Source organism: Hyla sarda, chromosome 2, assembly GCF_029499605.1.
Source record: "Hyla sarda isolate aHylSar1 chromosome 2, aHylSar1.hap1, whole genome shotgun sequence".
Taxonomy (NCBI): Eukaryota; Metazoa; Chordata; class Amphibia; order Anura; family Hylidae; genus Hyla; species Hyla sarda.
The window spans coordinates 506,318,385-506,345,531 of NC_079190.1; the positions used below are offsets into that span (position 1 = coordinate 506,318,385).

The following is a 27,147-nucleotide window of genomic DNA, read 5'->3' on the forward strand; positions in this document are numbered from 1 at the left end:
TTCTGCCCTTAGACATCTTATCTCCTGTCCAAAGGATAGGGGATAAAATGTTTGATCGCGGGGGTCCCACGATCTCTACTGCAGCACCCTATCATCTGCTGCATGGAGCGAACTTCTCTCCGTGCTTGATGACGGGTGATACAGGGGCCGGAGTATAGTGAGTCCCTCCTCCGCCCCCTCCTGATGTCACGGCCCGCCCCCTCAATGCAAGTTTATGGAAGGGGTCGTGGCGACATGATGTCACGAGGGGGCAGGACATTACGTCACGAGGGGGCGGGCCATGCTGTCACTTTACTCCGGCCCCTGTATCGCCCACTATCAGGCACAGAGAGAAGTTTGCTCCATGCAGCAGACAACCCTTTGGATAGCAATAAGATGTCTAGGGACGGAGTACCCCTTTAAGAATGAACCACAGATACAATTTCTCTACTGGCTGCACTGTACCACATATGGACTATATTCTAGGTACATCTGCTAGTGAAAGGCGGGCCTCTGCAGGTAAACTCCCTATTAAGAGATTAGATAGATAGATGGATATGAGATAGATAGATATGAGATGGATAGATATGAGATGGATAGATAGATAGAGAGATAGATATGAGATAGATAGATAGATGATAGAGATAGATATGAGATATAGATAGATATGAGATAGATAGATAGATATGAGATAGATAGATAGATAGATAGATAGATAGATATGAGATAGATAGATAGATAGCAACAAAAGAATACAGCAGCACACTGCCAGCACAAGGATATAGGTGAAACATGAACATGCAGATAAAACATGAAGAGCTATACAGCTATGGTGTAATAGATGCAAATGTAAAACTATGAAATAGTGAGGCACTTAGCTCGCAAATTTGTCTCCGCCGGCGGTCAAATAGCTTGGACCGTCCCACTGCGATAAGGTGGCCTCCTGGGACGGACCCTACACTGTGTATATGCCTCTGTGTGAACAGTTCAGTAAGCATGGCAGGATCTGGAACATCCAAGACACCTTATATACACACCTGATAGAGGTGGGTGGGGTGCAAGGCCAACATGGAGGTAGCCCCTCCCCCGTATGTGCAATACAGACAAAGAATAAGTCAGCCAGCACTTTAGTTGATACCAAACTATTATACGGACCTGGCCTACAGGTGTACGCTACTAGGCTATATATACAGCAACAGGAGAATACAGCAGCACACTGCCAGCACAAGGATATAGGTGAAACATGAACATGCAGATAAAACATGGAGAGCTATACAGCTATGGTGTAATAGATGCAAATGTGAAACTATGAAATAGTGAGGCACTTAGCTCGCAAATTTGTCTCCGCCGGTGGTCAAATAGCTTGGACCATCCCACCGCGATAAGGTAGATAGATAGATAGATAGATAGATATGAGATAGATAGATATGAGATAGATAGATAGATATGAAATAGATAGATATGAGATAGATGGATATGAGATAGATAGATAGATAGATATGAGATAGATATGAGATGGATAGATATGAGATAGATAGATAGATAGATAGATAGATAGATATGAGATAGATAGATAGATAGATAGATAGATATGAGATAGATATGAGATGGATAGATAGATATGAGATGGATAGATAGATATGAGATGGATAGATAGATATGAAATAGATAGATAGATATGAGATGGATAGATAGATATGAGATGGATAGAGAGATATGAGATAGATATGAGATAGAAAGATAGATATGAGATAGAAAGATAGATATGAGATAGATAGATAGATAGATAGATATGAGATAGATAGATATGAGATAGATAGATAGATATGAAATAGATAGAGAGATAGATAGATAGATAGATAGATATGAGATAGATAGAGAGATATGAGATAGAGAGATATGAGATAGATAGAGAGATATGAGATAGATAGATATGAGATAGATAGATATGAGATAGATAGAGAGATATGAGATAGATAGAGAGATATGAGATAGATAGATATGAGATAGATAGATAGATATGAGATAGAGAGATATGAGATAGATAGAGAGATATGAGATAGATAGAGAGATATGAGATAGATAGATATGAGATAGATAGATAGATATGAGATAGATAGAGAGATATGAGATAGATAGATATGAGATAGATATGAGATAGAGAGATATGAGATAGATAGAGAGATATGAGATAGATAGATATGAGATAGATAGATAATCCCAAACAGAACATCACAGCTACAAATTTAAAAATGTAAAACAAATGAAAAAATGAAGAGGTGCTCGCAGAGGTCAGAGTGTAGGTGAAGGACTCCTTCAGTATATAACATCCAATGATTCCACAGCACACAGGAGTTTTTCCAAAAAAAGAGAAGGTGATTTATTCCATTCCCAGTGTTACAAAATAGGTGCTACGTTTCAGCAGCCTCTCGCCGCCATGCTTTAAAATGGCGGCGAGAGGCTGCTGAAACGTAGCACCTATTTTGTAACACTGGGAATGGAATAAATCACCTTCTCTTTTTTTGGAAAAACTCCTGTGTGCTGTGGAATCATTGGATGTTAGATAGATAGATAGATATGAGATAGATAGATATGAGATAGATATGAGATAGATAGATATGAGATAGATAGATATGAGAGATAGATAGATAGATATGAGATAGATAGATAGATATGAGATAGATAGATATGAGATAGATAGATAGATAGATAGATAGATAGATATGTAGGCCAGGTCCATATAATAGTTTGGTATCAACTAAAGTGCTGGCTGACTTATTCTTTGTCTGTATTGCACATACGGGGGAGGGGCTACCTCCATGTTGGCCTTGCACCCCACCCACCTCTATCAGGTGTGTATATAAGGTGTCTTGGATGTTCCAGATCCTGCCATGCTTACTGAACTGTTCACACAGAGGCATATTCACAGTGTAGGGTCCGTCCCAGGAGGCTACCTTATCGCGGTGGGACGGTCCAAGCTATTTGACCGCCGGCGGAGACAAATTTGCGAGCTAAGTGCCTCACTATTTCATAGTTTCACATTTGCATCTATTACACCATAGCTGTATAGCTCTCCATGTTTTAACTGCATATTCATGTTGCACCTATATCCTTGTGCTGGCAGTGTGCTGCTGCATTCTTCTGTTGCTAGATAGATAGATAGATAGATAGATAGATAGATATGAGATAGAGAGATATGAGATAGATAGATAGATATGAGATAGATAGATAGATAGATTTAGTAAGATAATTTTGGAATATTGCACTGCTGTAATAATAAATATGACCACTAAGGGGCAGTATTGTTCCACAGTATGACCCACAAGCAGTAGGAAACAGTACAGATAGATGGGCTCTAGTCTGTAGCCGGATGACTGTGATGTTACCTGGAATATTTGCAGGATGTTGTGTTTCTCCATGTACTTCAGAGAACGATCGAAGGGATCCTCGTAGACCGGAGGCGTGGGAGGCGCGGCGTCCGCTGGGTGACTTACCTCAGTGATCAGAACCTTACCACCGTTCATCTAGGAGACAATAATGGGATGAAGTCACTAACATTCCAGACTATTGGGTGAGGTGGTGCTGAAGGGAAAGACCTAAGAACAAATAGTCTGGAAGGGGACATCATTTAGTTGTGCAGGATTTCTTCCTATAGAACAGTGTTTCCAAACCAGGGTGCCTCCAGCTGTTGTGAAACTACAACTCCCAGCATGCCCAGACAGCCGAAGGCTGTCTGGGCATGCTGGGAGTTGTAGTTTTGCAACAGCTGGAGGCACCCTGGTTTGGAAACACTGCTACAGAATTTGGAGACAATGTTGCAGGAGTCAATAGCAGCTCTATGGTCACTATAGTAAGTGAATGTAATCTGAATATTTATTCTAGGGTCAGACCGGCCCCCCAGAGGAAGCGACACAACAAGCCAGCGGGATGGCTTCTTTTTTTTTTTTATTTCTTTTTTTTTTTTTTATCAACTGGTGCCAGAAAGTTAAACAGATTTTTAAATTACTTCTATTAAAAAATCTTAATCCTTCCAGTACTTATTAGCTGCTCAATACTACAGAGGAAATGGTTTTCTTTTTGGAACACAGAGCTCTCTGCTGACATCACGAGCACAGTGCTCTCTGCTGACATCTCTGTCCATTTTAGGAACTGTCCAGAGCAGCATATGTTTGCTATGGAGATTTTCTCCTACTCTGGACAGTTCTTAAAATGGACAGAGATGTCAGCAGAGAGCACTGTGCTCGTGAAGTCAGCAGAGAGCTCTGTGTTCCAAAAAGAAAATAATTTCCTCTGTAGTATTCAGCAGCTAATAAGTACTGGAAGGATTAAGAATTTTTAAGTTTAAGTTTTTAAGAAACTTTCTGGCACCAGTTGATTTAAAAAAAAAAAATGATTTCCAGTGGAGTACCCCTTTAAGTTTCTGTATTTATAGGTGCTTATAGCTATTCCTTCTGATCTCTGTCTGGGCATGCTGGGAGTTGTAGTTTTGCAACAGCTGGAGGCACCCTGGTTGGGAAACACTGTTTTAGGATTAACAACAACCTTTCTTCCCTTGCCAACATCTGCCCCTGTGTGCATGGGACGGTCAAACACTTCTGTTCTGCTGTTTATGGTGATCATAAAGGGGTACTCTGGTGGAAAATGATATTTTTCCAAATCAGGTGGTGTCAGAAAGTTATACAGATTTGTAAATTACTTCTATATAAAAATCTTAACCCTTCCACTACTTATCAGCTGCTGTATAGGAAGTTTTTTTCTTTTTTGAATTTCTTTCCAGTCTTGTTCACAGTGCTCTCTGCTGACACCTCTGTCCATGTCAGGAACTGTCCAGAGCAGGAAAGGTTTGCTATGGGGATTTATTTGCTCCTGCTCGGGACAGTTCCTGACATGGACAGAGGTGTCAGCAGAGAGCACAGTGGTCAGACTGGAAAGAACTACACAACTTCCTGTGGTGAATACAGCAGCTGATAAGTACTGGGAGGATTAAGATTTTTATATAGAAGTAATTTACAAATCTGTTTAACTTTCTGGAGACAGTTGATATGAAAATAAACATTTTTTCCACCGGAGTACCCCTTTAAGGTGTTGCCTTTTCTGCAAAGTTTCTAGTATAAAGACTACCTTCCCTATACAGATACTGATCCAGCAGGAAGATGTGCGGTCTTGCAGTTGAATATGAAATCGGCCGAGTGCCGTTGCAGCTTTGAATGTGACAGGAGTACGAGGTTTGGGAGTTACTCGAGATGGGTTTGAGATAAGTAAAACATTTGCAAAGTTGCAGTGCGGAGCTTCTGTCACTGTAACCGCATCTGCGCAGGTGGAGCAGCGTCTGAACGCCTCCGGGTCCCACTAAAGAGATTATCCTCATCCTCCTGCTTTAATTCGTATGCCGCATCATTGTCAGGGTCACACGGAGTCTAGAGGATGAGGAGGAATACGATTATACTTACACCCTCTGATGTGATTACCACGTCGCTTCCCTGCACCCTCCTGTAACTTTACTAATAGGCTCAAATTGGATTTATAAGTATGTTTCCTTGTACTATTCTATTGTGATTCCTTGGTGAATTATTCCGGATTATTCCTTCGTATTAAAATGTGTATATTCTTTTCACCGTACCCAGACCAGACCCCCTAAACTAATACAGCCCCCAGACCAGGCCCCTGAACTAATACAGATCCCAGACCAGACCCCTAAACTAATACAGCCCCCAGAACAGTCCCCTAAACTAATACAGCCCCCAGACCAGACCCCTAAACTAATACAGCCCCCAGAACAGTCCCCTAAACTAATACAGCCCCCAGAACAGTCCCCTAAACTAATACAGATCCAAGACCAGACCTCTAAACTAATACAGCCCCCAGACCAGGCCCCTAAACTAATACAGATCCCAGACCAGACCCCTAAACTAATACAGCCCCCAGACCAGGCCCCTAAACTAATACAGATCCCAGACCCCTAAACTAATACAGAACCCAAACCAGACCCCTAAACTAATACAGATCTCAGGGCCAGACTCCTAAACTAATACAGATCCCAGACCAGACCCCCTAAACTAATACAGATCTCAGACCAGACCCCTAAACTAATACAGATCCCAGACCAGACCCCCTAAACTAATACAGATCTCAGACCAGACTCCTAAACTAATACAGATCCCAGACCAGACCCCCTAAACTAATACAGACCTCAGACCAGGCCCCTAAACTAATACAGATCCCAGGGCCAGACTCCTAAACTAATACAGATCCCAGACCAGACCCCTAAAGTAATACAGCCTCCAGACCAGGCCCCTAAACTAATACAGATCCCAGGGCCAGACTCCTAAACTAATACAGATCCCAGACCAGACCCCTAAACTAATACAGATCTCAGACCAGACCCCCTAAACTAATACAAATCCCAGACCAGACCCCTAAACTAATACAGATCCCAGACCAGACCACTAAACTAATACAGCCCCCAGATCAGACCCCTAAATTAATACAGATCCCAGACCAGACCCCTAAACTAATACAGATCCCAGACCAGACCCCTAAACTAATACAGATCCCAGACCAGACCCCTAAACTAATACAGATCCCAGACCAGACCCCAAAACTAATACAGATCCCAGACCAGACCCCTAAACTAATACAGATCCCAGACCAGACTCCCTAAACTAATACAGACCCCAGACCCCTAAACTAATACAGATCCCAGACCAGACCCCTAAACTAATACAGATCTCAGACCAGACCCCTAAACTAATACAGATTCCAGACCAGACCCCTAAACTAATACGGATCCCAGACCAGACCCCTAAACTAATACAGATCCCAGACCAAACCCCTAAACTAATACAGATCTCAGACCAGACCCCTAAGGTAATACCGACCTCAGATCAGACCCCTAAACTAATACAGATCCCAGACCAGACCCCTAAACTAATACAGATCTCAGACCAGACCGTTAAACTAATACAGATCCCAGACCAGACCCCCTAAACTAATACAGATCCCAGACCAGACCCCCTAAACTAATACAGATCCCAGAGCAGACCCCTAAACTAATACAGACCTCAGACCAGACCCCTAAACTAATACAGACCCCAGACCAGACCCCTAAACTAATACAGACCCCAGACCAGACCCCTAAACTAATAGATTCCAGACCAGACCTCTAAAATAATACAGACCTCAGACCAGACCCCTAAACTAACAGAGATCCCAGACCAGACCCCTAAACTAATACAGATCCCAGACCAGACCCCTAAACTAATAAAGATCCCAGACCAGATCCCTAAACTAATACAGACCCCAGACCAGACCCCTAAACTAATATAGATCCAAGACCAGACCTCTAAACTAATACCGACGCCAGACCAGACCCCCTAAACTAATACAGATCCCAGACCAGACCCCTAAACTAATATAGATCCAAGACCAGACCTCTAAACTAATACCGACGCCAGACCAGACCCCCTAAACTAATACAGATCCCAGACCAGACCTCTAAACTAAAACAGACCTCAGACCAGACCCCTAAACTAATACAGATCCCAGACCAAACCCCCTAAACTAATACAGACCTCAGACCAGACCCCTAAACTAATACAGACCCCAGACCCCTAAACTAATACAGATCCCAGACCAGACCCCTAAACTAATACAGACCTCAGACCAGACTCCCTAAACTAATACAGACCTCAGACCAGACTCCTAAACTAATACAGATCCCAGACCAGACCCCTAAACTAATACAGATCCCAGACCAGACCCCTAAACTAATACAGATCCCAGACCAGACTCCTAAACTAATGACCCCCTAAACTTATACAGACCTCAGACCAGACCCCCTAAACTAACAGATCCCAGACCAGCCCCCTAAAATAATACAGATCCCAGAGCAGACCCCTAAACTAATACAGATCCCAGACCATACCCCCTAAATACAGAACCCAGACCAGACCCCCTAAACAAATACAGAACGCAGACCAGACCCTAATACTAAATACAAATAACCCCCAAAACAAGACACATTGATATCCCTCTCTCCCCATCCCTCCATTCTAAAAGGAGGTGCCCTCCCCAAAATGTGGCCATATGTCTCCCACATAGAGTACAACATATCTCCTATATTGTGCAGCCCCAGATGCTCCCCAAATGAAACACACACCCTTCATAGAGTTCATTATTCTCCTATATAGAATGCAGCGATATGTGCCTCCCCAAATTCACCCATGCGCCCCTCATTTATCGTCATATTTCCCATATAACCACGTGCCCCTTATACACCCCTCATAAACAGTGTGCCCCTCATACACCCCTCATACACAGTGTGCCCCTCATACACAGTGCGCCCCTCATACACCTCACATACAGTGTGCCCCTCATACACCCCTCATACACAGTGTGCCCCTCATACACCCCTCATACACAGTGTGCCCCTCATACACCCCTCATACACAGTGTGCCCCTCATACACAGTGCGCCCCTCATACACCTCACATACAGTGTGCCCCTCATACACAGTGCGCCCCTCATACAGTGTGCCCCTCATACACCTCACATACAGTGCGCCCCTCATACACAGTGTGCCCCTCATACACCTCACATACAGTGTGCCCCTCATACACAGTGTGCCCCTCATACACCTCATACACAGTGTGCCCCTCATACACCTCATACACAGTGTGCCCCTCATACACCTCATACACAGTGTGCCCCTCATACACCTCACATACAGTGCGCCCCTCATACACAGTGTGCCCCTCATACACCTCACATACAGTGTGCCCCTCATACACAGTGTGCCCCTCATACACCTCACATACAGTGCGCCCCTCATACACCTCACATACAGTGCGCCCCTCATACACCTCACATACAGTGCGCCCCTCATACACCTCATACACAGTGTGCCCCTCATACACCTCTCATACAGTGCGCCCCTCATACACCTCACATACAGTGTGCCCCTCATACACAGTGCGCCCCTCATACACCTCACATACAGTGTGCCCCTCATACAGTGTGCCCCTCATACACCTCACATACAGTGCGCCCCTCATACACCTCACATACAGTGTGCCCCTCATACACAGTGCGCCCCTCATACACCTCACATACAGTGTGCCCCTCATACACAGTGTGCCCCTCATACACCTCACATACAGTGTGCCCCTCATTCACCTCACATACAGTGTGCCCCTCACATACAGTGTGCCCCTCATACACAGTGTGCCCCTCATACACCCCTCATACACAGTGTGCCCCTCATACACAGTGCGCCCCTCATACACCTCACATACAGTGTGCCCCTCATACACAGTGTGCCCCTAATACACAGTGTGCCCCTCATACACAGTGCGCCCCTCATACACCTCACATACAGTGTGCCCCTCATACACAGTGTGCACCTCATACACAGTGCGCCCCTCATACACCTCACATACAGTGTGCCCCTCATACACAGTGTGCCCCTCATACACAGTGCGCCCCTCATACACCTCACATACAGTGTGCCCCTCATACAGTGTGCCCCTCATACACCCCTCATACAGTGTGCCCCTCATACACCTCACATACAGTGTGCCCCTCATACACAGTGTGCCCCTCATACACCCCTCATACACAGTGTGCCCCTCATACACCCCTCATACACAGTGTGCCCCTCATACACCCCTCATACACAGTGTGCCCCTCATACACAGTGCGCCCCTCATACACCTCACATACAGTGTGCCCCTCATACACCCCTCATACACAGTGTGCCCCTCATACACAGTGTGCCCCTCATACACCCCTCATACAGTGTACACTATTGTTCTCCTTCCAATGTGTAGAATACTTCTCTCTCCTTCACCCCATATAACAGCAGAAGGCGCATTACAGTGCAACAATGCCCCCTGCTGGCCACATTAATTATATCTAGTTCAAATGATAAGTCAGGTACTTGGTGAGAGCTTAACCAGGGGCCACGGGAGAAGGGCCCCTGTGCTCCACCACACACCACTAATCCTACAGCTGGTGAGGTGGTCAGAAAGAACTTGTGAATACAGAATTGTCATTATTAATGCTTACGGTGGTGCACACTTATAAAGAGTCATTGTTGTGTACACGGATTGTTATAGTTATTGTTGTGTACACTGATTGTTATAGTCATTGTTGTATACACTGATTATTATAGTCATTGTTGTGTACACTGATTGTTATAGTCATTGTTGTATACACTGATTGTTATAGTCATTGTTGTATACACTGATTGTTATAGTCATAGTTGTGTACACTGATTGTTATAGTCATTGTTGTGTACACTGATTGTTATAGTCATTGTTGTGTACACGGATTGTTATAGTTATTGTTGTGTACACTGATTGTTATAGTCATTGTTGTGTACACTGATTGTTATAGTCATTGTTGTGTACACTGATTGTTATAGTCATTGTTGTGTACACTGATTGTTATAGTCATTGTTGTGTACACTGATTGTTATAGTCATTGTTGTGTACACTGATTGTTATAGTCATTGTTGTGTACACTGATTGTTATAGTTATTGTTGTGTACAGTGAATGTTATAGTTATTGTTGTGTACAGTGAATGTTATAGTTATTGTTGTGTACACTGATTGTTATAGTCATTGTTGTGTACAGTGAATATCATAGTCATTGTTGTGTACACTGATTGTTATAGTCATTGTTGTATACACTGATTGCTAGTCATTGTTGTGTACACTGATTGTTATAGTCATTGTTGTGTACAGTGAATGTTATAGTCATTGTTATGTACACTGATTGTTATAGTCATTGTTGTGTACACTGATTGTTATAGTCATTGTTGTGTACACTGATTGTTAGTTATTGTTGTGTACACTGATTGTTATAGTTATTGTTGTGTACACTGATTGTTATAGTCATTGTTGTGTACACTGATTGTTATAGTCAATGTTGTGTACACTGATTGTTAGTCATTGTTATAGTCATTGTTGTGTACACTGATTGATATAGTCATTGTTGTGTTATTGTTTTGTTGTGTATGCTGATTGTTATAGTCATTATTGTGTACACTGATTGTTATAGTCATTGTTGTAAACATCCTGGACCCCAGACTGATACATTGTACATAGCTAGTCCTGTTCTCAGTTGAGAAGTGATACAATGATATCCAGTCTAGACAATGCTCTGTGAGCTAAACATCCCGGACCCCAGACTGATACATTGTACATAGCTCTTCCTGCTCTCAGCTGAGAAGTGATACAATGATATCCAGTCTAGACAATGCTCTGTGAGCTAAACATCCAGGACTCCAGACTGATACATTGTACATAGCTCGTCCTGCTCTCAGCTGAGAAGTGATACAATGATATCCAGTCTAGACAATGCTCTGTGAGCTAAACATCCAGGACTCCAGACTGATACATTGTACATAGCTCGTCCTGCTCTCAGCTGAGAAGTGATACAATGATATCCAGTCTAGACAATGCTCTGTGAGCTAAACATCCTGGACCCCAGACTGATACATTGTACATAGCTAGTCCTGCCCTCAGCTGAGAAGTGATACAATTGTATCCAGTCTAGAAAAACACAAGTGTTCTCTCTAAAGCATTACTGTCATTAGAAATAACTTTTTACCATTTAATACTTCCTTAAAAACTAAACATTTTTCTAATATACTTCAATAAAAAATGTGATTGCTAAAAATTTGAAAAAAAAAATTGGTTAAAAAAAATGCATACTAGGGGTTTCTGTCTCTTTAATTTTGCAAATGAATCCTGGTAACCCAAGTTTTTTTGGTACAACAACTAGGTATTTGGACCCATTTGCTGAGGGCAGGGGGGAGGAGGGGCGTGGCTTTCTCCTTGCTCTGCTCCCTGCTGTGCCTCAGTGCTGTGTATCTGTCAGCTTTCACCAGTGTTGCAGTCTTTTCAGAAGAGGAGCCTTTCCATGCACACTAACAAGCAATACAAGGTGCTCAATAATTATTTATATGCAAAATGTTTTCCCTTTGGTCATTTTATGAACTTATTTCTTGTGAATTTGCACCATATAGATTCCACCTGGCTGCTTTAGTGTTATAAAAAGCATGCACATTGGGCACAAAGCTGTGCAAATGTAAATTTTTTTTAATTTTTGGTACAAAATGCAGGTGTTTCTTGTAGGGATGTAAGAAAAAAATCGATTCTCGCGATAATCGCGATTTTTCATTTGCCGATACAGAATCGATTCAAAATATTTTTGAATCGATTCTTTTAGGGATGTGGAATTTTTAATAAAACGCACTTTTCTTACCTGCCAACGAGCCCGCGGAGCTCCGGTACAGGTGTTGGGTCCCCGGGCTGTATTCTTCTTACTTCCTGTTAGTCCGGCACGTCACATGGAGCTTCAGCCTATCACCAGCCGCAGCGATGTCCCGCCTCTGCTGGTGATAGGCTGAAGCTCCATGTGACGTGCCGAACTAACAGGAAGTAAGAAGAATACAGCCCGGGGACCGAACACCTGTACCGGACTGTACCGGAGCTCCGGGGGCTCGTTGGAAGGTAAGATAAAGTGTGTTTTATTTTATTTTGCAGCACCGGAGTACTAGATCGCCGCTGTCAAAGCTGACAGCGGCGTCTATTGGGATCTATGAATGCTCCCAGGTGGCCGATATATCGCGATGTATCGTCACCTAGACGGTATCGCGATATATCGCGATATATCGAATCGCCACACTGGTATCGCGATTCGAATCGAATCGCCAAATTCTTGGCGATTCACACCCCTAGTTTCTTGTATACTTGCACCATATAGGTCCCACATGGCTGCATTAGAGTTATATAAATGCACTTTAGGCACAAAGCTTTGCAAATGTAAAAATGTTTGTGCAGACCTCATAATAGGAGAGGGAGGAGGGAGGAAAGGAGCTCATTTTACATATAAAAACATGCACATTATTATGCATTCAGGTCTTAGGGCACATTACTACACTGACTTGGGCATCTTTTTTAAGTTACTAATGACAGTAACACATTAAGAAACCACTGGGTTGACTGTGTGGGCTTAGAGACCCCTGTGGTCAGTCTTAACGTATTGAATATTATATCCCGCACTTTAGTTCCTTATCCCACGGGTCTCCAGCTGTTACTATACTACAACTCCCAACATGCTGAGAGTTGTAGTTTTGGGACCCAGAGAGCCACAGGTTGAACACCACTGACCTAACATTACTAATATTCTTAAAGGTTTCTACTTACCCCCTGTGCAGGGGGCTGCAATGGTCTTTCAGTGATAGTCTCCTGGTCGGTGACTGGTTTGGTGACATCATCGTTGATGCTTTCTTGTGTATAAACCGCCTCATGTTTAGCGGACTGTATGGTTTCTCCTCCGGTGGTTTCCTCTTTCTTGACATCTTCAGGAGAACGTGTTCTTTCATCTTCCTCAGTACTTTCTTTGGCTTGTGCCGTTTCCTTCTGCACAGATTCAGTATGGTCATCTGCATCGTCCCTGCCCATAGCTTCTGTAATATTACTTGCATCATTTTCACCATGTTCTTCAGCAGAATTTACGACTGCACCTTCTTCGGACGTATCAGTTGATTGTATTGAGTTGGAGTCCAAAGCAAAGTTGGTTTGACCATCGTTGGTCCCAATCGTGGGGTCAGAGAATTTATCAACCGAATCAGTGGCTTCGAGGTTCGGCTCATGCACTGGTCCCGATTCAACCGCAGGTTCTTTTTCCAGATGAAGAGATCCTTCTAAGGAGTTTTCCAAAAGTACAGTCTCCCTATTTTCATGATTAGATATATCATTGCCATCTTGCAAGGCTCCTAGACTTTCAGTGTCTTCCACCTGAGCTTTATCAATGGATGTATTTTCGGACAGTGGTGGTGATCTTCTTTCCTCTCGATTCGATGATTTTTCTCCATCTGTCCTGGAAGACAGGTCACCATGTTCCTCCGAAGCAACTACAAGGTTCTCCTGTTGGGTTGTCTCCGCTCCCAGCTCGTGTTGAGCCTCCTGAGGATGTGATGGTGTTAAAGTTTCAGATGGTGAACTTGGAGTTGTGCCATTTTCTGTCCTTTCGGTATTTATAACTTCCTACCGTGAACAGAAAGAAATCAGACAGAAGGACTAACCCAACTTTATGTACTTACTACTATATACAATTGAAACTTATCTACATATAATATCATATCTGTGGAAGGGTTTCTGTTAGGGTTTATGTGCCAGTAATGGACCAAGAAAGATTTAATAGACTGGCCAGCGTTCGGAGGTAAATATTCCGAACGCTGCTTTCGCGCTGCAGGGGATTGGCCATGCCCCTTGTGCAGTCACAACCATGCCCCCTCAATGCAAGTCTATGGGAGGGGCGTGGCGGCAGCCACACCCCTCCCATAGACTTACATTGAGGGGGCGTGGCCATGACATCATGAGGGGGCGTGCCAGACCCCCACAGCATGAAAACAGCTTTCGGAACATTTACTTCCAAACGCTGGCCAGTGGAGTATCCCTTTAAGCGGGGGCAACAACCCAATTTTCCTAAGAAATTGAGTTTAAAAGACTCGATACTACGAAAAGGCAGAACATTGTTACCCATTTTACCCTCACACTATAAAGACTGAATAATATTAACCTTTAATAAAGTAAGGTCCTGGATATGAACAATAGTAACCTCACCTGACACTTGCTAGCTATAGTAGACAACACTGAAGCCTAAGTGCACTCAGAAACTAGTAACAGGTCTGATTAGCCATCGTTGCCCTCTCTAAATCCCAACTGTCTCTTAGCCAAGGCTCCACAAATCCCAGGCGCCAGGTCACCATGATTACCAGAGAATCAAGGGATCCCTTGATTTTCACCCATTCACCTTGTGATGAGATGTGGGTTTTGTTGCATGAAGATCTCCAGGTCCTGGTCCCCAGAATAGTAAATTGCCAGCGGTGGTGCCACAGGGGCAAAGCGTATAAGCCGGGCTGGGATAGTAGTGGAGGTGCAACAAAAATAATAAACAAGGGATGACTCTAAAGAGCATTCAGGAGCAAGCAGGACACACCCTCTGCTATTGCTCCCCTTCGGCAGTGCTGCAGGAAGTGGTATAGGAGCCCCTGAATGAGAAGAAGTGCGGGCAGAGCTCTTGGCACAGGTGACTCAGCGATTAAAAGGCTGGAGGCAGGTTGGGGGTGTCCCTGGCAAGGGATGAAACCCCAAAATCCTACTTATTCTTTAGCGCTTCACCGGGGTGACAAAGACAAGTTTCGCAGATGTGCTGTAATAACTTTTTATTTTCCAATGTACAAGGAATACATGGACAATATCAGTTATACAGTTTTTTTGCTCACAGGACAACGCGTTTCCAGAGGGGATTCCTCTCTTCATCAGGTCCCAGGGAATATTCACCTCCGAACGCTGGCCAGTGGCGTACCCCTTTAACCATGAAAGAGCCCTATTAGACTAGCCATAGATTATGGCCGTAAGCATATGAAGAAGCAAGGAGCAAGATTGGTCCCTGATGGGTGCTGGGTTATGCCCCCCCAGAACAGAAGTGCCAGCTATTTGTTTCCCTTTCCACCCTTTTCCCCTCTTTGCTTCTAAAGGGATGTTCGGGTTCAGATATAAAAGGGATGGGAACAACCAGGCCTCTAGGGCCCCACAGGAGACACACAGTTTGCCTCTATGGGATGATACTCTTGTTTATTCTTAAGTGTCAGGCCAGATGGAGACAATATGCACTATGGTTGTGGTGCCAAGAGATGAATAAACAGGGGGCTCGTTGCGATACGGTCCTGACCCAGTCTTTTCCTTGCAGTTAATACAAAACTCCTCTTTCCCCTTAGTGAAGTGAAGCTGGAGAAGAACTTGTCCCGTTTCCAGGCTCCGTCAATGCTCGCACAACAGTTACTTTAACAACTTGACAATGATCAGCCGGGGACGGCCCGGGATCTGCTGCTATGCTGCGCATTTTTAAATAGCTTGTGTCTATTTTAAGAAAATGCAGCAAAATCGCCCTTGTTGAAGCTATTTTAATCCAGGGGAGACAAAAGGCTGATACTGCTCATCACTGCCAAACGTCTCTATAACCAAGGCGGCAGGGCTCCTCGTCTTATGCGGGTGTAGAAGGCATACAGACTGCACGCTAGAAGAAGTGGGCATCATCATAGAAGCGAGCACCATCATCATAGAAGAAGCGGGCAGCATTAGCAAAGAAAAAGTGGGCACCATCATCCTAGAAGAAGCGAGCACCATCATCCTAGAAGAAGAGGGCACCATCATCACAGAAGAAGCGGGCACATCATCACAGAAGAAGCAGGCACATCATCATAGAAGAAGCGGGCACCATCATCATAGAAGAAGCGAACACCATCATCATAGAAGAAGCGAACACCAACATCATAGAAGAAGCGGGCACCATCATCCTAGAAGAAGCGGGCACCATCATCCTAGAAGAAGCGGGCACCATCATCCTAGAAGAAGCGGGCACCATCATCCTAGAAGAAGCGGGCACCATCATCCTAGAAGAAGCGGGCACCATCATCCTAGAAGAAGCGGGCACCATCATCATAGAAGAAGTGGGCACCATCATCATAGAAGAAGCGGGCACCATCATCCTAGAAGAAGCGGGCACCATCATCATAGAAGAAGCGGGCACCATCATCATAGAAGAAGCGGGCACCATCAGCATAGAAGAAGCGGGCACCATTAGCAAAGAAAAAGCGGGCACCATCATCATAGAAGAAGCGAGCACCATCATCATAGAAGAAGCGGGCACCATCATCATAGAAGAAGCGGGCCCCATTAGCAAAGAAAAAGCAGGCATCATCATCATAGAAGAAGCGAGCACCATCATCATAGAAGAAGCAGGCACCATCATCATAGAAGAAGCGGGCACCATCATCATAGAAGAAGCGGGCACCATCATCATAGAAGAAGCGAGCACCATCATCATAGAAGAAGCGGGCCCCATTAGCAAAGAAAAAGCAGGCATCATCATCATAGAAGAAGCGAGCACCATCATCATAGAAGAAGCGGGCACCATCATCATAGAAGAAGCGGGCACCATCATCATAGAAGAAGCGAACACCATCATCATAGAAGAAGCGAGCACCATTGATATAGATTTAATCAGATAGCCAGGTAAGTATCCTACTCCCGTCCAAATAGAAAAAGGCCTTTGTTTCTTTGTGCATGTACTGGAGTAATTCACACAGACACACACTTGGTCAGTGGTAGAGTACTTCTGATCTTTATTAAGCAGGCCCCTTGTTTATATAACCTCTGTAATTAGCATAAGTTCCCACCCCCTGCTAGGGGGAAAGGCATGCCATTCCTGAGTCATTCGCAGGCTTTCTTTGTTCAAAGTCTTCAGACGATGGTGGGGCAAGATACCGGAAGGAGCAAATGTGGAAGTAGGTTTGTCCTCGCTGTTTCCCTTGCACGATGGTGGGGGCAAGATGAGTGAGCAGAGGGGGAAGAGCAGATGGGGAAGGGGGGCTCCTAAATGAACATTTTTTTTACATGGAATACATCTATTACACCATCATCATAGAAGAAGTGGGCACCATCAGCATAGAAGAAGCGAGCACTATCAGCATAGAAGAAGCGAGCACCATCAGCATAGAAGAAGCGAGCACTATCAGCATAGAAGAAGCGGGCACCATCAGCATAGAAGAAGTAGGCACCATCAGCATAGAAGAAGTGGGCACCATCAGCATAGAAGAAGCGGGCACCATCAGCATAGAAGAAGCGGGCACCATCAGCATAGAAGAAGCGGGCACCATCAGCATAGAAGAAGCGAGCACCATCAGCATAGAAGAAGCGAGCACCATCAGCATAGAAGAAGCGGGCACCATCAGCATAGAAGAAGCGAGCACTATCAGCATAGAAGAAGCGGGCACCATCAGCATAGAAGAAGCGAGCACCATCAGCATAGAAGAAGCGAGCACCATCAGCATAGAAGAAGCGGGCACCATCAGCATAGAAGAAGCGGGCACCATCAGCATAGAAGAAGCGGGCACCATCAGCATAGAAGAAGCGAGCACTATCAGCATAGAAGAAGCGAGCACTATCAGCATAGAAGAAGCGAGCACTATCAGCATAGAAGAAGCGAGCACCATCAGCATAGAAGAAGCGAGCACCATCAGCATAGAAGGAGCGGGCACCATCAGCATAGAAGAAGCGGGCACCATCAGCATAGAAGAAGCGGGCACCATCAGCATAGAAGAAGCGGGCACCATCAGCATAGAAGAAGCGGGCACCATCAGCATAGAAGAAGCGAGCACTATCAGCATAGAAGAAGCGAGCACTATCAGCATAGAAGGAGCGGGCACCATCCATGGGTTGCCACAGTCACAACAAGACAAGTGTAAAATCATTATGAGTTTCATCCACTGCAAATATAACATAGAACGAGGATTTAAAGGGGACCTGCGGCAAGGACAAGTTCTTGTCAGATTTATACAATACTTTATAGAAACTGAACCAACGAGTATAACACTGCCCAATGAATTAACACCCAAAAGGCAAAATCGGGGCCAAAAGATATCAACTCCCCCCACCTCTTCCTGCTTTTGTAGCAAGGGTCAAAAGGAAGTGTGTGGAAGTTTGTAGTGACCCCTGCAGACTGCTCCTACCCAGGTGGCACATGTAGTAAACTCTGCTGCCACCTGCAGTGCTGCCAGACATCCCCAAGGCCCCCTGCTGCACATCCTGTCACCCTCCCTCCTTCTGCCCCTCCTGTCACTACTTGCATCCTCCCTCATGCTGCACCTCCTGTCACTGCTGTCACCCTCCCTCCTATTGCACCTCCAGTCACTGTTGTCACCCTACCTCCTGCTGCCCCTCCTGTCACTACTTGCACCCTCCCTCCTGCTGCCCCTCCTGTCACTACTTGCACCCCCCTTCCTGCTGCCCCTCCTGTCACTACTTGCACCCCCCTTCCTGCTGCCCCTCCTGCCGTTACTTGCACCCTGCCTCCTGCTGCACCTCCTGTCACTGCAATCACCCTCCCTCCTGCTGCACCTCCTGTCACTGCTGTCACCCTCCCTCCTGCTGCACCTCTGGTCACTGCTGTCACCCTCCCTCCTGCTGCACCTCCTGTCACTGCTGTCACCCTCCCTCCTGCTGCACCTCTGTCACTGCTGTCACCCTCCCTCCTGCTGCACCTCTGTCACTGCTGTCACCCTCCCTCCTGCTGCTCCTTCAGTCACTGTTGTCATCTTTCCTTTTGCTGCACCTCCTGTCACCCTCCCCCAAAGAGTGTAAAAAAACGTTTTAAAAAATAAAATCCCCCAAATAAAAATTCAAATCACCCCCATTTTCTAATTTAACCCTTTAAGGACGAGGTTTTTTTTTAATCAGTTTTTGCACTTTCGTTTTTTCCTCCTCACCTTCTAAAAATCACAAGGCTTTCATTTTTCCACCTACAGACCTATATGAGGACTTGTTTTATGCACTACCAATTTTACTTTGTAATGACATCAGTCCTTTCACCACAAAATCTATGGCAAAACCAAAAATAATTTTTTTTGGGACAAAATAAATTTTAAAAAACGCCATTCTGTAAATTTTAGCAGCTTCCGTTTCATACGCAGTGCTCTATTTGGTAAAAATGACACCTTATCTTTATTCTGTAGGTCCATATGGTTACTCCGATACCCAATTTATGTAGATTTGATTTTATTTTAGGACAATAACTACATGCACCAAAATTAGTATCTTTAAAATTGTCATCTTCTGACCGCTATAACTTTTTTATTTTTCCGCATACAGGGTATGAGAGCTAATTTTTTGCGCCGTGGCCTGTAGTTTTTGTTTTCATGGAACTTTTTGATTGCTTTTTATACATTTTTGTAGGGTATACAAAATGACCAAAAATACGCAATTTTGAAGTTTCTCTTTTACGTATACGCCATTCACCGCGTTTAACGTTATATTTTTATAGTTCAGACATTTACACACGCGGCGATACCACATATGTTTATTTTTATTATGTTTACATACACTGTTCAATGCTCTGCCATAGGATAGATCAGTGTTATCTGCGCTCGATTTCTGCAACCAACTGAGCCAGGCTGGAGCATCGCAGAAGAGATGGGATGGCGAGGAGGCAGGTAAGGGCCCTCCCGACGTCCTCTAAGCAGATTTTTTCATTTTAGACGCTGTGATCAACTTTGATAGAAGAAAGGGGTTAATGCCGGGCATCACCGCGATTGGTGATGTCCAGCATTAGACACGGGTCTAGGCCGTTGATTGCTGCCGGGACCACCCCGCTATGACGCGGGGGCAGCTCGTGACCCTGCATCATAACAGGGAAGCGGGCGCAGGGCTTACAGGTACGCCCTGCATCCATAAGAGGTTAAAAAATAAAAAACAAAAATAAATAAACATATTTTTTTCAAATGATAAATTTATCACATTCCAGATTCCGCACAACTGTGTAAACACAAAAAAAAAAAATCTTAAAAAATCTTTAAAAAAATTTTATAAAGCCTGATCAAAAAAGTCGATACTGATAAATACTATAGTTAATGGAAAAAAAACTTTGAAAAAAAATCACACTGGTTGTTTTAAAAAAAAAATCCTGGTTCCTAACTTTTTTTTTTTTTTTTTTTGCTGGCTCACACATTCAAAGCGAATTTGTCAAGTCCTGATCTACTAGGTTAAACTGCGGGTTCTTGCTCAGCATTATGAGGACATCGATATCTTCATAAAGGTTTTTCTGGTTTTAAAAGTAAATAAAGTGTCATTATTGTACTAGTCTAACTGCTGAATAGACTTTGAGTTCCAATTTCTCAATGTTTTTTTAAAAATTCCGTGTTGCTGTCAGCGTACGGAAATACTCAGACCTAATGCTTCTTATAACTAGAGATGAGCGAACTTACAGTAAATTCAATTCGTCAAGAACTTCTCGGCTCGGCAGTTGATGACTTATCCTGCGTAAATTAGTTCAGCCTTCAAGTGCTCCCGTGGGCTGGAAAAGGTAGGTACATTCCTAGGAAAGAGTCTCCTAGGACTGTATCCACCTTTTCCAGCCCACGGGAGCACCTGAAAGCTGAACTAATTTATGCAGGAAAAGTCATCAACTGCCGAGCCGAGAAGTTTGTGACGAATCGAATTTACTGTAAGTTCGCTCATCTCTACTTATAACTTAAGGCTTCTTAAAATTGTCAAGTCCAGTGGTCTTCAACCTGTTCTTTATCACATGTTAGTGTAAGGAGACCAGTGTTGTATGTTGTGCTGTGTGCAACAATGTTAGTGTAGCATGTGGTATGATGTATAGTGTAGAGAGACTCGTGCTGTGTGCAACAATGTTAGTGTAGCATGTGGAATGATCGATAGTGTAGGGAGACCAATGCTGTATTTTGTGCTGTGTGCAGAAATGTTAGTGTAGCATGTGGTATGATGTATAGTGTAGAGAGACTCGTGCTATGTGCAACAATGTTAGTGTAGCATGTGGAATGATCGATAGTGTAGGGAGACCGATGCTGTATGTTGTGCTGTGTGCAGGAATGTTAGTGTAGCAAGTCTATGATTAATAGTGTAGGGAGACTCGTGCTTTGTGCAAGAGTGTTCGTGTAGCATGTGGTATGATGGACAGCGAAGGGAGACCCCTGATGTATGTTTTGGTGTGTGCAGTAATGCCAGTGTAGCATGTGGTATGATGGATAGTGTAGGGAGACCCGTGCTGTATGTTGTGCTGTGTGCAGGAATGTTTATGTAATCCACACCTGCAGGAAGTACTAGGTCAAGGGTGTCCAAACTGCAGTCCGCCAGCTGTCGCTAAACTACAACTCCCAGCATGCTCGGACAACCAGCATGCTGGGAGTTGTAGTTTTGCTACAGCTGGAAGGCCACAGGTTGTATACCACAGTACACGACTGTTCCTATTCACTGACAACAAGCAGAAATTTTCCCTTTAACTGTCCGGGCATGCTGGGAGTTGTAGTTTTGCAACAGCAGGAGACACAATTGCTGAGAAAAAACTGCTTTGAAGGATAGCCTGTGCCGTAAAGAATTCTATTATTAATATCCACCATTTTTTATTCCGCTGTACTTTTTTATTAGTCATTTTTAACTCATCGTAAAAATAAACTGCTTATGCTGCTGAGTGATTTACTACTGTGATTCATGTCCTTGTGTACAAGGGCTCATTCACACTACGCGATCTCCTCCATCGGTATCGGGCGCCGGCTGAACAATCGGGCGCTAGGACCGCTCTGAAATGCGTCCTCTCCATAGACAGTAATGCATTTATAAGCGCATGCCGTCAAAACAATTGAAGATGTTAATTCTTTCGGCGGATTATGGGGTTTGGAATTTCCGCAGCCAAACGTCCGCTGCGGAAATTCCATAGTGGGAATAGTGCAGTAGAATCCCATTGTAAAAAATAGAAGGCTGCGAAGTTCTGCTCAGAAAATAGGTAGTGTGAATAGGCCCTAAGGAGCAATGTATGTGCCTATATCAGGATTGCTTAGCTCGGAGGTGGAGGGGTTAATTCTTGTGTGTACACTCAGATTCATAACTTAGCGGACGCCCGCTTGTAATCCTAAATCTATTTGACTTCTGCCATACGGATTTATGATTCGCTCCGGCTATTTTCTATTATCTGCGAGGCAGGTCTCCAAGTGCTGGGGCTGCAGTTTTAGGTTAACTCCGTGAACTCCGGGATGGACGCCGCAGCTTTGTGCTGCTAAAAAATAAAATCTTGTATCGTTTTATACGTCACCAGCTATGCCAAGGAACAAGTGGTGAAACTGCGCTAAAAACATGAGCATTTCCGGAATATTTGCTCCATTAAAATAAGTAAGAAATCTTGATATAATTGCAAAAGCTTGGTGTCATTCCCAGCTTTCCCACACTCCTGAATGACAAGACCCCTTAAAGGGGTACTCCAGTGGAAAACATTTTATTTTAGGTCTTTATAAGTCAACTGGTGACAGAAAGTTAAACAGATTTGTAAATTATTTCTATTAAAAAAATCTTTATCCTTCCTGTACTTTTTAGCATCCGAGGAAATTCTGTTCTTTTTTAATACATTTTTTGTCTTGTCCACAGTGCTCTCTGCTGACACCTGGTGCCCGTATCAGGAACTGTCCAGAGCAGCATAGGTTTGCTATGGGGATTTTCTTCTGCTCTGGACAGTTCCTGATACGGGCATCAGGTGTCAGCAGAGAGCACTGTGGACAAGACAAAAAAGAAATTCAAAAAGAACAGAATTTCCACTGTAGCATACAGCTGCTAAAAAGTACAGGAAGGGTAAAGATTTTTTAATAGAAGTCATTTACAAATCTGTTTAACTTTCTGGCACCAGTTCATGAAAAAAAAGAAAGAAAAAAAAAGTTTTCCACCAGAGTACCCCTTTAAGGAGTTATGGGGGTGTTTCAGTTGTCAACTGGTTTTCCCAGAAAGATATTAAATGGTCACTGTTGTTTTGTTGTTTTAACTTCCCTCTAAGTCATAGTCTATGTTATTCATAACATATTTGAGCATAAGCTGTTTAACCAAAAAGAAAAACAGTTCTTGGCCACTCGGTGTCTCCCTTCTCTGCAATCTGCTGTCCCCTGACTGTTGTCAGGGTAATTCTGTCTCTAATAACAGATAGATCGGGACACATTACAGGAAATGGGGAAGGGGGGTTTGGCTTAGCATGTGCTCTGTGCAGGAGAGAGAGGGAGGGCTTGGGAAAGCTTAGACTGTGCACCACAAGCTAAGCCTATCTGCCTGAAAAAGTTGATTCACAATGTGCCTGAAAGGTACATTAAAGCTTCTCGTTCATGTATCATTACCCATAGAGCTTGGGGAAGCTATAACTTTTTGTAAATACCAGTGTACCCACTGCTAAAGGTCCACAATGCTGTTTGGTAATCTCCCCCTCCCTTTTGTTTGGCAGCAGCAGCAACAGTAAAAGCTCAGTGCTTAGTGTAACCCTTTCCTTGATGTGATCCTTCTCTTGTTTCTTCCCTTTCTCCACCAAATGCCATCTAGACTGTACCGTGTAAATAATTCCCCCCAGCCTGTTCTGTCCAGTTCACTTTCTCCAGCCAAATGTCCTGGCATTGCAGAGAGGAGTATTTGCTTTTGATTGTCCAGATAAGTAAAAGAGGAAATAACTATGCATGTACTACTGCTTAACAGATCTACTGTCAAACAGCCCAGCTCTGCTCCTGCCCCCTAAAATCGAGAGCATGAGAAATAAATGTCGACCATAGAGCCCAAAAATCTAATTGTTACCACACTGAAGGGTTAATCTACCCAAAAAAAAAATAATAATAATAATAATTAAATTGGTTAGATATGCAACAATACTTCCCCTGCTCTTTTAACAAGGCACATTTTCTGCTTAACAATCCTGATAACATGGTAACCACTGCCTTTGGTTGTCCAGGCATGCTGGGAGTTGTAGTTTTGCAACAGCTGGAGGCACACTGCTGGGGAAACACTGGTATAGGGTCTGATCTGATCCCCAGGGATGTATGACAGCGGAGCTGTACAGTGCTGGGGCTTTTCTTTTGTCTATGATATTTATACTACAATAACAAATATAACATACAGGTAATAACAGAAATTTAAGAAAAAGAAAAGAAAACTTACTTTTTCTGGAGAAAAGGAATCGGGAAGGGGCCCCTCCGGCACATCCATATCTATCAAGGAAAAAAAGCAAACAGAAATAAGAAATTGTTATGAAGGTGAAAGAAAAAAATTATAGTTCCTTATAAGGAGTAAAGAGAGTAGAAAGAGCAAATATAAAATATAATGTACAATAATATACAGTAAGAATATTTAAGATATACAGAAGAAATGAATAGACTATAATGATAGAATACCGTATATACTCGAGTATAAGCCGAGTTTTTCAGCACGATTTTTCGTGCTGAAAACACCCCCCTCGGCTTATACTCGAGTGAACTCTCCACCCGCAGTGGTCTTCAACCTGCGGACCTCCAGAGGTTTCAAAACTACAACTCCCAGCAAGCCCGGGCAGCCATCGGCTGTCCAGGCTTGCTGGGAGTTGTAGTTTTGAAACCTCTGGAGGTCCGCAGGTTGAAGACCACTGCGGCCTTCGACATCATCCAGCCCCCTCTCACCCCCCCTTTAGTTCTGTACAGTACTCACCTCCGCTCGGTCCGCTGGTCCGGTGCTGCAGGGCTGTCCGGAGAGGAGGTGGTCCGGTGGGATAGTGGTTCCGGGCTGCTATCTTCACCGGGGAGGCCTCTTCTAAGCTCTTCGGGCCCGGCCTCAGAATAGTCACGTTGCCTTGACAACGACGCAGAGGTGCGTTCATTGCCAACGTACTTCTGCGTCATTGTCAAGGCAACGCCTCTATTCCGGGCCGGAAGCGCGGAGAAGAGGCGCCCCCAGTGAAGATAGCAGCCCGGAACCACTATCCCACCGGACCACCTCCTCTCCGGACAGCCCTGCAGGACCGGACCAGCGCCGAGCGGAGGTGAGTACTCAGAACTAAAGGGGGTGAGAGGGGGCTGGATGATGTCGAAGACCGCAGGTTGAAGACCATTGAGGGCGGATGATAAGAGGATGATGAAGGGGGGTGTGTGGGATGACGACAAGGGGATGATGAAGGGGGGTGGGGATGATGACAAGGGGATGATGAAGGGGGGGATGTGTGGGATGATGACAAGGGGATGATGAAGGGGGGATGTGTGGGATGATGACAAGGGGATGATGACAGGCGGTGATGATGATGAGGATGTTAATGACGGGTCTGGATGATGACAGGGGGGGATGATGTATTTCCCACCCTAGGCTTATACTCGAGTCAATAACTTTTCCTGGGATTTTGGGTTGAAATTAGGGGTCTCGGCTTATACTCGGGTCGGCTTATACTCGAGTATATACGGTAACTTAAAAGTGAAGAAATAAAATACAATACACTAGAATAAAAGAATGACAAAGTGAAGATATAGAATGTAATACACTATGTTAAAAACAAGGTGTAATACACTATAATAGCTAAAAAGATATAGAATGTAATACACTATGATAAAAACAAACATATAAAGTGTAATACACTATAATAAAAGCTAAAAAGGTATAGATTGCAATATACTATAATACACTATAATAATATAAGAATAAATATGAATTGTAGATATAAAATATAAAACACTATAATAATAGCTAAAAAGATTATAGAAAGTAATATACTATAATAATAACTAAGGAGCTATCAAATGTAATACACTATGATAAACACTAAGATATAAAAAGTAATACACTATAATAATAATAGCTAAAAAGGTATAGAATACAGTATTCTATTCTATAATACACTATAATAAAATAAGAACAACTATGCAGTATAGATATAGAATGTAATATACTAGAATACACTATAATAACAAGAATAACTAAGAAGTGTAGATATAAAATGTAATATGCTATAATAATAGCTAAAAAGATATAGAATGTACTATACTATAATACATTATAATAAAATAAGAATTACTATAAAGTAAAGACATAGAATGTTATACTCTAGAATAACAAAGATTGTATAAAACATAATACACTATAATAATATGTAAGATGATATAGAATATAATACACTACTATAATAACTAATAAAAAATACAATAATAACTAAAAAGTGAAGATAAAGAATGTAATCCAAAATCATATTAATTAAACTATAGAATGTAATACGCTGTAATAATAGATAGATATATAATGTAATACACTATGATAACAACTAAGAAGTGATGATATTAAACATACTACACAAAAATAATATAAACGTATCATATAATTCCTCCTAATCCTCTTATACAATATAAAAATATCTTTGTAACATTCACAGCAAGGACCTGATGGATTTACATCCTTATTGCTAAAAACACCACAGAGGTCCAATATGTCTGCACTGACATACATACTATTGTATACTTACAATGTATCAGTGCAGGTAAGGCCCTGTTCACATGATGTGATGTGCATTCAGCATGTAAAAGAAAAAAATAGCTACCCTGTCACCAGTTTTAGGCTTAGCGTGGCCCTAGGCAAAATCAAAAGAGGGGCCCCAAAAGTCGTAATAGTGCACTAACCAGATTGCACATTTTTGTTCACTTCAAATACCATAAAAAATATCTAAAAAGCTATTGAAAAGTCCCATCAAAACAAAAATGGTACCGATAAAAACTACAAATCACAGCGCAAAACATGACCCTCATACATCCCCATATACAGAAAAATAAGAGTT

The 27,147-nt window shown here is 43.3% G+C and overlaps 1 protein-coding gene across 1 annotated transcript in view; it reads right to left on the bottom strand.

The window, feature by feature from the left end:
- The window catches only part of TEX55 (testis expressed 55), a 58,071-nt gene that overhangs the window by 24,866 nt on the left and 6,058 nt on the right, over nt 1–27,147 (bottom strand). Inside the window, exons 2-4 of the mRNA XM_056559905.1 lie at nt 24,525–24,574; nt 13,194–14,036; nt 3,366–3,503 (exon numbers count right to left, since the gene is read on the bottom strand). Of these exons, the coding sequence (XP_056415880.1) occupies nt 3,366–3,503; nt 13,194–14,036; nt 24,525–24,572 (1,029 nt within the window). The 5' untranslated portion in view covers nt 24,573–24,574. The remainder of the gene's footprint in view (nt 1–3,365; nt 3,504–13,193; nt 14,037–24,524; nt 24,575–27,147) is intronic.